Genomic DNA, 14,629 nt, shown 5'->3' with positions numbered 1-14,629 from the left:
AAAACTTAGGGTGGGATTGACTGGTGTGTGTGTGGCTGGGTCGCCTCACCCCCCCCTGGAATTTCTTCATGACCCCCCAGCGGGGCACGCCCCCCAGTTTGGGAATTCATGGATTAGATTGATGGTGGGAGTTAATGTAGACAAGACCTCAGTAAAGTGGGCAACTTACATGGAAGGGAGCTACATTTTAGAGTATATGTGCACAGAATGAGGTCGATTAGTAATGTAGACCAGGCCACACCCTCTAGCAGCTAGAAGATTCTAGATTGAAAGGGAGTAAAAATGGATGTGCTGTGGTAACTGTTACATGTGATAAACCTAACACAACTCCAAATGGCTCCTGGTTCAGGAAGTTGTTGCCCATCCATTTTTCTCTATTACTGTTTCCTGCTACTGTAGCTTTAGCAGTATGTGAGCATGGTGGACCTAAATCAGTTATAACCATTGTAGTATAAAACTGTACTCAATCCATATCCATCAGAAATACATTATCAAATGTCAATGGAAAGGCTTCAGTTTCCTTCAAAGGGCCTTCAACCAGATCCTGGACAAAAATATTGTTCTGTATAAGCTCACACAGAAAATAGGTACCCTCCCTCCCAAAAGCCAAACAAAATATAAAGATCAGTCACTTATTTTATCAGGGAGTAAAATATTTAAAAAATAAAATGATTAATGATCTCTTTATACAGCTTCCATACTAAAATGAAGAGACATTTGTTAAAAAGGTAATAACCCTAGGATGACTCATAAAATGACAAGTAATAAAAATTGGATGGTGGAAAATGGTTTATGTGCTATTGATATGAGGTATAGTAAGTCAGACAAGTCATCTTACAATTTCATTAATTTTGTTTGCATATACTAGTCCTACAAAGTTGACTAAAATGATGTACATCTGTGGTCCTCCAACTTTTTTTTTTCCCCATGGACCACTTGCAAACTGCTGAGGGTCTTGGAGGATCACTTAATGATAATAATTTCAAATGTTTATCATTAGCTATCTATTGTAAAGCGCTTTGGATAAAAGTGCTATATAACCCTCCTCCCTTACTAATAAACACTTTTTTGTTCTACAAATCAAAGCACACAACTCATATTTTAATATCAGTAGGGGTGTCTGCACCACCACATGAGGTGTGCTTTGATTTGGATTACAGAGCTGGGGCTGGGAAGAAGGGCTGTCTCTCTCTGGCAGCCTTGGCTGAAATGCCAAGGACTATAGGAAATTTAATCCACCCTGCTGGATTTTGCACTGCTCTTCAGCTGTCTTTCCCTGGAGCTGGGGAAAGTTGCCTCTTTTTCTGACCGCTGCTGCCCTACATGTCCCAAATTCCCTTCACCCCCTCTTCTCATCTGACTGTCCCCCCCACCTGTCTCCTGTTTTTCCCTCTGCTCCCTCCCACCTTCCTCCTATGCCCCCCCAAGGTCATCACTTCAACAGTGTCTTCCTCAGGGTCCAGGCACCTAATTAGTGGAGCCACATCTGCAAGCCACTAATTAGGTGGGCAGCCCTTCATTTTCTCATGTGTGGAGGCCCATATGCTCACCTTAGAGCTCACCTCAGCAACCTTTTCACACTGAAGAGCCAAACTACATCAAAATTCAGCCCAAATGGTCAACAAAGAGCCGTCCACGAATGCCCATTTGCTTGACTAAAAATATACAACTTAATATTACTGATAATGGACATAATGAGTAATAAAGCATAAATGAAACATTGCACTCGCAGACTTTATTTAATGGGACTTCTGCTGCTGCATCTTTTCGCACATTTCTTTGAAGTTTACATCAGAGCTGGTCAAATCCAGCTTCATGCTCTCATTCAGTGGTCAGAAGACTGATTGTCTTCTGTCAATCTAGTGGCAGGGGGCTGGGGATGTGGGGGTGCAGGAGTCTGGGTTGGAGTGTATGAGGGACTCGAGACTGGAGATTTGGGTGTATGATGGACTCCGGGCACCAGGTTGGGGTGGGTGGAGTGCAGGAGTCTGGGGATGTGGGGATGCAGGAGTTTGAGAATGATGGGGTATGAGGGGCTCAGGGCAGGCAGTTCAGGTGTATGACTGAATAATGTTTTTACAGGGAATCTTAAAGTTTTCACATTTTGAGAAAACAAAAAATCTATTACTTAATTATACTGAAAGTGCCAGTGTCACTTCTTCCGTGTGCTCAATCTCCCCTTCTTATAGAAGAACCCTGTTTATCTGATCTAATAAGAACTGGGGCCAGATTGAATAATCCAAAATTGGGATAATCAGGAGAATTAACAAAGAGGTTTCTATCTCCAGGCAGCTGGTGGGTTGATTAATACACAGAGCCAGAGCATGGGGGCTTGGATATAAGGGGTTCTGCTGCATATCGGTAAAACATTGCATTCAGTGTAGGAAAACTAAAGTTTAGCATTTTGTTTTAACTGCAGAAAAACATAGATTTTAATTTTTATTGGAGAATTTGAGGGATTTTTATCACAGAAAATTAGGATCCCTGTTCATTTTCTCAAATTACTGTCTAGCATATGAAAGTGGTTTTATTCCCCAAACAAGAGTTGGATTAAAATGGTCATTCTCAAGCAGGATGGGTGTTGGTGTAACTTGTGACATGAGCGATTCTATCTGAGCAAGAGGGGGAGGTTGAGCACACTGTATAAGTTATCAGCACAAATTTCCCTATGCCTTCCACACTGTAGGGACATACATCTTTACCCAGTTCCTAGGGCTCAAGGTGCAACCCTGTTAATTTACACACCCACCCATACCCAATTCCTAGGTCTGAGAGCGTAACTTCCTGTGGGTTGGCAGGATCTTTAGCCACTGAAAGAGCCTCACACAGTAATATTCCTATTCTCTATTTATGGACAATTCCCAAACAAGCGGAATACACATGTTAAGCACAGTATCATGCTCACCAATCCTGATAAAGGCAGGCAGACGTCTCTTGTTGGCCAGGCAAGATCAGTCTCTCTGGATCTTAGCTGCTGCACGTCACAGACGTGCACTAGAATCCTGGCTAGAATCCTGGCAATTCTGGTCTTAGGCTGTGTCTTGGAGGTAAGTAGTTCTTCCAGGTCTTATCCCTTCTTCTTGGTGTTCCTTTCTGTTCTTGTTTCCCTTTGGTCTTCTTCCTTCTTGGACCCCAGTTTATATAGTGAAATTTGAGTCCTGTTTAGCTATACCGTAACCAATTATTTTAGTATAATTTTACTAACCAATCATAACAGAATTAACTAACCAGTCATACCCCCCACCAGGGCTGTCCTTAGGATTTATGATGCCCTACGTGAGATTATTAAACTGGTGCCCCTATGACTGACTTGCTCTTCCATCCCTACTCCCCCCCCTTCCCAGAAACCCCAGCAGCCAATCCCTTCCCTCAGACTGTGCTGCAGGCAGTGCATTCAGCTCTCTAGGACCCAGCCCTGCTGTTACATGCTCTACTGCTTCCTGTCATAGGCATGCGCAGCACATTTCATTAGGGTGTGCACCCAAATAATTTTTTTTAAATGTACTCTTTGACCCCCCCATTAGCCACGCCCCTGACCCCGTTAGCCACGCCTCTGGAGGCAACGCTCTCGGGGCAAGATGGACACATGACCAAAAGTAAAAGGTGTCATTTGACCCTCCCCCCCCGGACTTTTCCCACCATCCTCCTACCAATAGGAATATGATTGGTCCCCACCAAACCCCCCTCATGCAACTATCCTGCAATTGCATTACCCCAATGTGTGTGACATTAACCTTGAGGGGTGGAGAGGCTGGGGGAAGTGTTCCATTTCAGGCTGTGTCTACACTGGTGCGATCTTGCGCAAAAGCAACCGCTTTTGCGCCAAAACTTGTTGCCTGTCTACGCTGGCTGCGAGTTCTTGCGCAAGAACTCTGATGCTCCCGCTTAGGAATAAGCCCTCTTGCACAACTGTTCTTGCGCAAGAGGCCAGTGTAGGCAGGCAACGTGAATTTCTTACGCAAGAAAGCCCTATGGTTAAAATGGTCATCAGTGCTTTCTTGCGCAGACAGCGTCTACACTGACATGGATGCTCTTGTGCAAAGGCACATGCCTGTGTAGACGCTCTCTTCTGGAAGAGTTTTTGCACAAGAACTCTTCTGCAAAAGAGTTCTTGCGCAAATCATGCCAGTGTAGACGTTTCCTCCCATAAGCAAAATGAATTTTGTGTTGTGCACCAGTACTGAGTTCATGTGGCTTGTTTGGATATGCCACTATGGCACCCAAGTTATTAATAAATATCTTATAAACCTCCACCTTTTCCCTCTGCTGCCATGTCTCCTCCCCTTGCTCCGTCTGCTCCCCTGGTGCATGCTGCCCCCCAACCTCTCACCCTCCTCTACTGTCCTGACTCCTGCCCTTCTCACTGTCCTCAGCCTTCCTGAGACCTGCCCCCCTCCACCAGCCCTTCTCTCCCCCCTGTGCCCACTCCTCCAGTAGTCCCACTCTGATCATGTGAGCTGCCCCTCCTCATCCCCTCTCCTAACACTTCCCTCTACACACTTGTTCTGCCTCTCTCTGGTGCTGGTCCCTTCCCTACAGGTGTCTGCCCTTCTGCTTCACCCCCAGAATCCCCTGGCATCTGCACCTTCCCTTAGCCCTGCACCCTCCTGGTGCCTCCCCCTTCCCTTACTGCCCCTGCTCCCTTTTTCCTTGATGCCCACTCCCTCACCACTCTCTGCCCTGTTCCGCTCCTGCCTTTGTGCCCTCACACATGCCTTGCTCCATCCCCACCTTCGTCATGCCCACCCCTTCTTTCAAGCCTTCTCCCAGCACCTTCCCCCCTCGAGCCCCCAATGCCTTGTCCTCTCCCAGCATCACCCTGTCCCCCCTCCCACTGACACCTCCCCTCCTGCCCTTTCCCTCATTATCTGCACTTGCCCCCTCCCCCCCCGCAGTAGTCTCTCCTACATCCCTGCCCCTTGGTGCCTTGCCCTTTCTTCTCCTGACCTGCCCCCCTCCCATCAGCACAAGCCCCTTCCTCTCCCACCCCTCGCCTTGCCTACCTCCTGCCTTCCCGTTTGCAGGGCTGGAGTCTGCTGCGATTGGGCCCCAGAAGTCCCTGCAGCCTGGGCTCCAGACCACGTGCCGGAGCCGGAGCTGGGCCTCTCGGCGCATGCAGCCCGGGCCTATCACAACATGGCCGGTCCCGCCTCTAGCGAGGCTCTGCTCCCCCGCGCCCCGCTCGGCGCATCTCCTGCCGAGGTGCGGCTTGGCTGTTTTTAAAAATGGCGCCACAACGCCAAGCCACACGTGACCCCGCCCCCAGCGCAGCCCCGGCTCCTCCTGACGCTGTCGCCCAGGCTGACAGCTCCTCTTCCCCAGCCAGGGTCAGCTTTCCAGCCTCCTCATCAGAGTCCCTCGTCCCGGTGGGGTCTTCTGGCGGGGTTGCCAGTGCTGGCAGCGCTCCTACTGGCTCCGGTGCAGAGCTCACGCGAAAGCTTTCCCTCCATGCCGGGCTGGCAGAGTGGTGCCCCAGAAAGTGTGGTGCCCTACGCGACTGCATACTCCGTGTATGTCTAAGGACAGCCCCGCCCACCACCTTAATTGATTTACACCTAGCAAAATTAATTATACAGCAGACAGAGACAGTTACAAACCAGACAGAGATCACACAGTCAACCAACAGGAAAGTGTAATGGCAATGATCATAGAATGAGGATTCCACAACCACAAGCAGTTTCTTGCCAGACAGAATGGTATTAACTAAGTTTTCTTTACCCATCTTGAGATCTGTTTCTTTATCTGGTGACAGTGGGGGGCTATTAGGACAAAATCCCCAGAGCCAGGCACTCCCAGCCCCCCAACTTAATGCCTCCTCTCTCCCACATAGTCAGGCACTCCCAGCCTCCTCCCCCGCCCCCAACCTAATACCTGAGTCCCAGAGTCGATGTTGCCGCCTGAGGCGCTGGGGTGGTGTGAGCACAGCGGCCAGCTGTGAGCGCCTGCTGGAACACGTGCACAGAGCAGCCCGGCCGGCCATGAGCAGTTGCTGCGGGGCAGAGCGGCCCAGCCGGCTGTGAGCAGGCACTCCGCCATGTGCTCCGAGTGGCCAGCGGGCCGCACTTCATTCTTTTATTAAAATGTTTTGGCAGGCCACAAAAAATTTCGATCGGGCCGCATGTGGCCCTCCAAACGCCAGTTTGACATGCCTGCTCTAGGCTTTATAGCTAATGGCTGCTACTTTTCAGTCTGGCTGCAGAGAAAGGCTTTTTGGTTCAGGCCTGCCACAAGCCTTCCAACATGGCTACAGAAAAACCATATTGTTACAAAGTGATACCAGTGCTTTCAGTGCTTAGGTTCTTAGATCACACAGGTGGCTCATAAGCATGTGAAGATGAGGATGGGGGCTTGACTTTTGCGGTACAAGAGCTATCTGTTTGATCTAAGCAGGAGTTTAGCTTCTGCCTCCATTCTCTGCAAGCTGTATGACTGTGGTAGTTACCAAGAAGGAAGGAGCTTTTTAAATTAAATTGAAAAATGTATATCCTGAATGAAGGCAGGTAAAATCATAGGATCTGTTCTGAATATACCTCTTGTTTGTAAGTGTCCTTTGCCAGTGGAAGTGTTGTGGAGGTATTAAATACTGAAAGCTATGTGCTGGCTAAAATATTTTTCTGTGCCTTATTTCCACCAAACAAAGAAACCATAATAAATAAGTGGCAATGGTGGATCAATTGCTATTTCTTGTGCCTGTATAATTTTTAGATTAAAGGGTTTTTTCTCTTTCTTTTTTTCAGGATCCTCATGCTGAGGAATTTGAAGACAAAGAGTGGACATTTGTCATAGAGAATGTAAGTCAGAACATAGTCATGCCTTTTTTTTATCTGTGTGACATTGTATTAAAACTACTGGAAAAGAGAGTGGGTTAAGTTTGAACTGTTAAAACCAAAATTAAAACAGTATATCACAGCAAAAACAATAAAGTTGTCTTATTACAGTAACTGTTGTATATGACTATTAAAATCCATTTGGAGTGCAGAAGTATTGATAATATAGAAAAGCAATTTAAACTAACATCAAGATTCTTCTTGCTTTAATTTCATTAACATTGGAGGGAATGTGTGTGTTAAGAGTTAGGATACTGAATCTGCAGTTCCTGAGTTGCATTCACCTCTTGGTCTCACCTGCAGGTCTTTTCTTCTGGTGGTGATAATAGCTAATGTTCATAAAGTGCTTTTCATCTGTGGGATTCCAAAGTTCTTTACAAAGGAGGTCAATATCATTATCCCCATTTTACAGATGGCAAAACCGAGACAGAAGGAGATTAAAATGACTGGTCCAAGGTTACTCATCAAGCTATTGATAGAGCTTAAGATTTGAACCTAGATGTCCTGATCTCAATCCAGTGCCACTAGATCCATTAGATCATACTGTGTTTGTCCAGTGTGTTTAAAAAAAAGTTGACTATTTCTTCAGGTTGTCCTCTGGATTCTGAAAGTTAACAGAAAAAGGAAAAAAATATTTTCTTGTGAACTCAACATACCTGATGGAGAAATTACTGAAAAGCAAACCCAGAATCCCACAATACCATTTCTAGAGTCACCTTTTAGAGCAGATTCACGCTTTAATTAGTTGACTACTGCTGAATTGTTCAAATACATCTCCTGAAAACACAGGTTTGTTTTGGGGTGCTTAATAGTATTATATATATCAAAGAAGAATCCATCTGCTGTTGTGCTGCTTACTATGTCAGATATTCCCATGTTCCACTGATTTCCGTAGTATGTTAAAATTGTAAAGCAGATTGTCTAGAAAAGGACCATCAGAAAGTAGTTTATTTATACTTTTTGTTTTTTAATGCCCAGTTTCTATTTTAGTTTATAAGAATTGTTAAATAGTATGTACCTTAGTTATTATTTATCTGTTGTTTCCTTTTTTCTCTCACTTAGCTTTACTTAAAGGAAGTCTCCCTCTCCGCTTTTCAGGAGTTCTCCAGAGCTAAGCAAAGTACTCTGGAAGCAGTTATGTACTGTCTGCCTCTCTGGGTATATCTATGATTCCTGAGGCTTTGGTACAAATTCTCTTTCAAAGATTATGGTGGGCAAAACATGCACTGATGGCTGGACACGACCTCTTTTTCCTTTTACACAGAGAAAGGGATTGTAGTCATGTGCTCTCACAAGATATGTGGAAATGAATGAGCAGCACGTATTTCTGCTTAGGGGCTCTGTATTGTTTTGACTTATAATTCCCAGTTTGGCCTTATTTCCCCTGCTACCACAACTCCTGGAAATGGCATGGCTTCCCTTTTCAATGCTAGGTTCAATATTCCTCTCCTGTTAGTGGTCTGCGGATACACTCTGAGAAACCTACTGATGTCTGCTCCAGTTTGTTTTCTTACCTTGCGGCCCCCATTGGCTCCGGTTTGCCGCTTACAGCCAAGGGGAACCGTGGGAAACAGCAGCCCAGGCTACACTTTTTCCCGCAGCTCCTGTGGCTGTAAATGGCAAACTAGAGACAATGGGACCCATGAGGCTCTGTGGTTGTGGAGCCAGTAAATAAACAAATGGGAGCAGCCGGTTAGCCGGTTTCTCAGACTGGATCCACGGACCACTCTGAGAAACACTGCTTTAGAGATATGGCAGATCTGAAGTTTCAAAAGTTAACTTCTTTTGCCCTGCGCACCAAATTTTGTGCCCTTGTTTGACTCTGTCGACTTCTTTAGGCTTCATGATATGCTTTTTTTATTCAACTCCAAACTCAGCAATAATACTAAATATTATACAGAAAGAGGCCTTAAGTTCATTTTAAAAAATCCTCCAAACTGTTTTCATAAAGAGCTGTCTGGTCTGAACTCTATTGAAAGAATGGATAGGGCAAAGGGAATAGGGAGGGGATAGAGAAAAAATGCCTAGAGAAAATTAAAGTTGATTTTGGTGCAATGGGGATATTAGAGCTTGTAAATAGTGAACGAGAATGTGGAATAATATGTTCTTTGGCAGCTACAACAGACAAATTATCCTGACACAAGACCTAGCATTAGTTTGATCACTCTGAAAAGTACAGCTAGGATTTCAAATACTTGGCAACGTCAGGCATTTTAGGGACAGCCTTCAATGGTGTTACATAGTGTTGGGAAGAATGTCTTAGGGTATGTCTACACTTGCACCCTAGTTCGGACTAGGGATGCAAATGCAGGCATTCGAAATTGCTAATGAAGCGTGGATTTAAATATCCCGCGCTTCATTAGCATGATCTCGCTGGCGCGCTAGATCATTTTTTGAGGAGTAACATTAGTTTGAACTGAGGGGGTTGATTCGAACTAACGCATCCCAGTGCGCACTTCCTGGTTCGAATCAGCTGTGATTTGAACTAGCGTGCCAGCGAGATCATGCTAATGAAGCATGGATATTTAAATCCCCACTTCATTAGCAATTTTGAATGCCTGAATTTGCATTCCTAGTTCCAAACGAGGGTGCAAGTGTAGACATACCCTTAGGAACAATAATAAGATGTAGGACAGGGCTACTCAACTTTGGAAGCCCCGGGGCCCACAATGATACTCACAGCATCTTGAGGTTGCATTATTCTGGGAACTGTGTGCATGTTAAGGTGAAAATGCACATTGCACTACTTTGCAGTGCCTTTTTAGGAAGTTCACTGTGAACATGTACAACTTTTTTTAAAAATGTACTTAGTTCTGTGCATATTAAATGCCTTCACAATATGCTCACTCTTCATTTAAACAAAGAGTTAATGGACTGCACTTTTGCAGGTTTTCCCATGGTTCCCTTTCTCTGTGCCTTCAACCTGCTCTGGACTGAAGGGACCACTTCTGGGGCGGGTGTTTAAAACAGTTGCTATGCCCCTAAATCTGTAGCATCTATGAAAACTGTTAACTGTGAATCTAGTGTAGGGATCTAAATCCCGTTTAATAGGTTAACGAGTTAAGCATTATGTTAAACTGGTTAACCAATTGAAGGAGGGGCACTCCACCCCATTGGGCTGGAGCAGCTGAGGATGGGCTGGAGCAGCCCTGCCTGTGGGATGCCCACGTTCCTGACAAGTGGAGCAGCGCCTGCCTGTGGCGGCCCCTGTGGGGCTGAAGAAGGTGAGGAGCAGCTCTAACCCCCACTGCTTAACGATTAACCGGTTAACCTTTCACATTCTTATTCAAGTTAGCACCAGTTGTACTGCTTTCTATGTTATGTACACAAATCCCCTGTAGAACTGGACGGAGACCATCAACTCAGTTCACACACGCTACCAAGTAACTAGCTGCTTGGTAATGTTCAACCTTCCATGAATCATGCTTGATTTGAGGAGCTAGCCTGGAAGCCTTTTCATCCATCTCCAGAATAGTCCAGTCTCCCCAACTCTATTTTAGTAGTGGTTTTTCTGTAAGAGGTCATTGAGAGCTACATAGCAACTTTAAATCGCAGGTACAGTTTTGAGATAGTCAGACTTAAAAGCTATAGGTCAGGCTCCAAAAAACCCACACCTGATCTTGAGCAGTTGCAAAAATCCTTTTTTCAGGGCAATAGCACCACTCAGTGGCAGACAAAGAAATGAATGTCTATTTGCTTAGAAAACTAGCAGTTCTGTTGTTACATTGGACTCATACTTAGTTACACTTCAGAATAATCAGTTAAATAAAACATACAATTTTGAATATATTTTTTAATCTCTTAACTCCCTGGAAAAGTCTTTTGTATCCTTCAGCCTTTGGGCTACGGTCACTGGAAGTAGTCATAGCTTTTCACGTTCTTTAAAACAGGAACATCTTTGTCACTGAATCTACAGAGGAAGGATTATAGCTCGTGATATTGGGACACTTGAGAGCCCTCGAATGTCCTGTGTTTTTGTTCAGTTTATTTATCTGCCCTCAAATTCTGCAGAACTCTTCCCCCTGATATTTAGCAGAGCCACTAAACAGCAAAGCACAAAATGATTTGGAGCTATGAAGTGCTTTTGTTTGCCAAAGAATCTATATCCTCCTATAATAGCTCTGTTTAGATCTTGTCCTTGAGCTAGAACATTATTCAAACCAGCTAAAATACAGTAACAAAGGATCATGTTTGCAGTATTTTAGAATGGCCCACTGAAGATCTGTTATCAGAGTTCCACTGTATCTGATATGCCCTATCACATGCCCTTGCCTTAAATATGTCACATTGTTTTCAGTGGGTTAAGAGTAATAACTTGATTCAACATTATTCCTGATTCAGATTGTTTTAATTAGCAGTGAGTATGGTATGTGTCTGGCATGGCCCATTGTTTCCCAGCATTTCACTGTAAATAAATGTGTCATAAGCTTTTAACATAACATCTATGATTTATCTGTTCCATCTCCCTGTTCAGTGCAGGAATTTTCCCTACAGTACTTTTTAATACTTTGTCTTGTCTGTCTGGTTTTAAAGTTCCTCAACAAGGGGAATTTCACCATTCCTTTGGGTAATGATTCCATAAACTCATCCCAGCCTGCTATCAGCTCATTTTTCTTAATATTTCAACTTAAATTTTCATTTTCTGAGTTTCTACCCACACCTTTCTCTCTTTGGCGTTTATTTTCTTTGTTTGTTTATAGATGGCCCTATTATCCCAAGTACCACCTTGTTTTAACCACTTATGATTATTTTTCCATTTGCATTTTCTCCATCAAATAAATGTTTCCAGTCTCTTCATTTTTGTTGATTTTCCTTGATAGTTTTTTGAATGTTGGAGAGTAAGAATTCCATAGCTAGCAATTAAACCTGTACCATAATCTTCAAGGGTACTGGGTCTTCACACCAATAAGGATTGATCATTTATCTTACTCACTAGGGATGTTAAATATTGAGTAATTGACTAATCGAATAAACGATGCAGCAAGGACTCCCCTGCTGACCCCAGGCTCCATGCAGCGCTGCCACTTTGAAAAGCTGCAGAGAACCCAGCATCAGGCTCCTTGCGGCATTTCAAAGTGGCAGCGCCGTGTGGAGCCCGGGATCAGCTGGGGACTCCTCTCCCTGTAGTGAGAAAACTGTGCATATTTATTTGAGAGAGTTTTTTGTCTCTAGGGTACTTTCAGCACTTAGAGAATTTTTAAGTTGTGTGTGATCTAGGCTGTGTTCATGCACAGTTGAACTTCCCCATTCCATTGGTCTTTTTTTTAAACACCCTAGGAGGGACAATTGTAGAAATGTAGTCAGTTTCAAATAAAGGTCAATTATATATTGAAAGTGCAACTGCACTTAAGTGTATGTTGTACTGAATGCTATACAGGCAGTCCCCGGGTTACATGGATCCGACTTACATCGGATCCCTACTTACAAACGGGGTGAGGCAACCCCGCACTAGCTGCTTCCCCCCAGCAGATCAGGGAGACACAGAGCGGCTTTTCTCAGCAGACACCTCAGCTTGAGAATAAAGGACTGAGGAAGTGAGGTGTGGGAGAATAAAACTAAGCTCTGGAGAAATGTTTGGCTAGAGTTTCCCTTACAATATGTACCAGTTCTGACTTACATACAAATTCAACTTAAGAACAAACCTACAGTCCCTATCTTGTACATAACCCGGGGACTGCCTGTATGTACATTTTTTGGATTGAAGGAGAGAGAAAGGAATCTGGAGGAGAATCTGGGACTCAGAGGCAGAAGAGCAATTATCATTTGTTGTAGTTACTTTAAGAAACCCCTAAAGACAAGTTGGTCCCAGCTTTTTGAAAATGTTCAATTACTCCACTGGCAAGGGTGAAGGTGGAGTGTCTCCCATTTGAAATAAATATAGTTGAAATAATTTTTAAAAAACTACGTTGGTTCTTCCTTCCCATTATATGCAGAATTATTTCTCTTCCTGGAAACATCATGAGGAAGAAAGGCAGGACTTCCTCTGGGAGAACATAATCTGGTTTTATGTTACAGATTAATGGATACTGCTAGAATTAACAATGAGTCTGTCAAACTCATGTTGATTGTGGCTTAACAGGTCTTAACTGTGGTAGTGCCAGATCTTGATGAAGCTCTGGTTTCTCTACCAGCTAATAAGTATGTAGATCCAAAGCAAAGTCTCAGTAATGTTTTCCAGAGTTCATAGTAGGCTCCTCTGTTGTCTGTATTTTCAATTCATTTCACTGTTCTGTTCTGTATAGGTCCTTTATACCATGTTCATCATCATACTGTGTAAAATGCCTTTCAAATAGGGCAATCAAGATCACAGCACCATTTGTCTAAATCAGGAATGGGGAACCTTTTTTGGGCTGGGAATCGTTGACCCACAGAAAAATCAGTCAGGGGCTGCTCACAAACAAAATATACAAAACAAAGCCCTCACTGATGTGGCCCCCAACTGAGGAGAAAGACATTCCCCTCACACACCAGACCTTAGTGGGGCCTAGGCTAGTAGATTTTGTGTGCTCCAGCCCCGTGGGGGAGAGGAGCTGGAGTGCCAGCTGGGCGGGGGAGAGTCCTGAGCCTCAGGAGCCAGATCCAGGCAAGCCAGGGATCGCATCCGGCTCCTAGGCCTTAGGTTCCCTATCCCTGATCTAAATCACCAAAGTGATGGACATAGCTGCATCCCTTTGTTCCTTTTCTTGACTAATAGTTCCATAAATTTCAAAGCCAGAAGAAATCATTGTGATAATCTAATTCTGATACTGGACGTAGAATTTCCCAAAAATAATTCCTAAAGCAGATCTTTTCGAAAAAAAATAGCTAATCTTGATTTTAAAATGGTCAGTGACAGAGTATGTGCCACTTGGTAAATTGTTCCAGTGATTAATTACCTTCTCTATTAAAATTGTACACCTTGTTTCCAGTCCAGATTTGTCTAGCTTTAACTCCCAGCCATTGGATTGTGTTGTATGGTCTCTGCTAAATTGAACAGCCCCTTTAGTATTAAATACTTGTTCCCCACGTATGTAGGACTGTAATCATGTCACCCCTGAGCCTTCCTTTTTTGAGCTAAATAAATCGAGCTTCTTGAGTCTGTTGTAAGCAAGCTTTCTAATTCATTAATTGTTGTTGTGTCTCATCACTGAATGCTCTCTAGCTTTTCAACATCCTTCTTGAATTGTGGACAACAGAACGGGCTGCACTATTCCAGCAATGGTCATATCAGTGCCAAATACCGAGGTAAAATAACCTCTCTGCTCCTATTGAGATTCCCTTTTATGCAGTTGAGGATTACAGTGGCCTCTTTGGCCACAATGACATACTGGGAGCTCATTTTCAGCTGATTATCCACAAAGGCCCTCAATTTTTAGGGTCACTGCTTCTCAGGCTACAGTCTCTTATCTATAGGTATGGCCTACATTGTGTTCTTAGATGTATACATCTGCACTTAGCGGTATTAAAACATACATTGTTTGCTTGCACCCAGTTTGCCAAGTGATCCAAATCATTCTGTATTAGTGACCCATCCTCTTCATTATTTATGAAAACATCGAATTTTTGTGCCATCTGCATCCTTATCAGCAATGATTTATATTCTCTTCAAGTCCTTAACAGTTTGTTAAATAGCATAGAGCCAAGACTTATTAGGGCTGCATCTTTTTTTATATGCAGAATGAGTAGCACCTTGGAGTTTCTACCTTTCAGCCAATGGTTCTGCAGGTGAACAAGAAGTGCTCTGTTTCTTACTTCTCTGTCCTTTACTTGTCCTTCATATTTAAGGCAAGGGAAAATAATTTTTGTTTATAATCCTGAATAGC

The 14,629-nt window shown here is 43.9% G+C and overlaps 1 protein-coding gene across 11 annotated transcripts in view; it reads left to right on the top strand.

Moving 5' to 3' along the window:
- Window positions 1–14,629, top strand: part of EHBP1 (EH domain binding protein 1) — a 337,547-nt gene that overhangs the window by 89,040 nt on the left and 233,878 nt on the right. For all 11 annotated transcript variants that reach the window (XM_075925601.1, XM_075925605.1, XM_075925600.1 and 8 more), the window contains one exon: window positions 6,738–6,791. In XM_075925601.1, the coding sequence (XP_075781716.1) occupies window positions 6,738–6,791 (54 nt within the window). The remainder of the gene's footprint in view (window positions 1–6,737; window positions 6,792–14,629) is intronic.

This window comes from Pelodiscus sinensis, chromosome 3 (assembly GCF_049634645.1).
Source record: "Pelodiscus sinensis isolate JC-2024 chromosome 3, ASM4963464v1, whole genome shotgun sequence".
NCBI classification, from domain to species: Eukaryota; Metazoa; Chordata; order Testudines; family Trionychidae; genus Pelodiscus; species Pelodiscus sinensis.
Note: the sequence above shows the minus strand (reverse complement) of the source record. Positions and strands in the feature narration are given on the sequence as shown.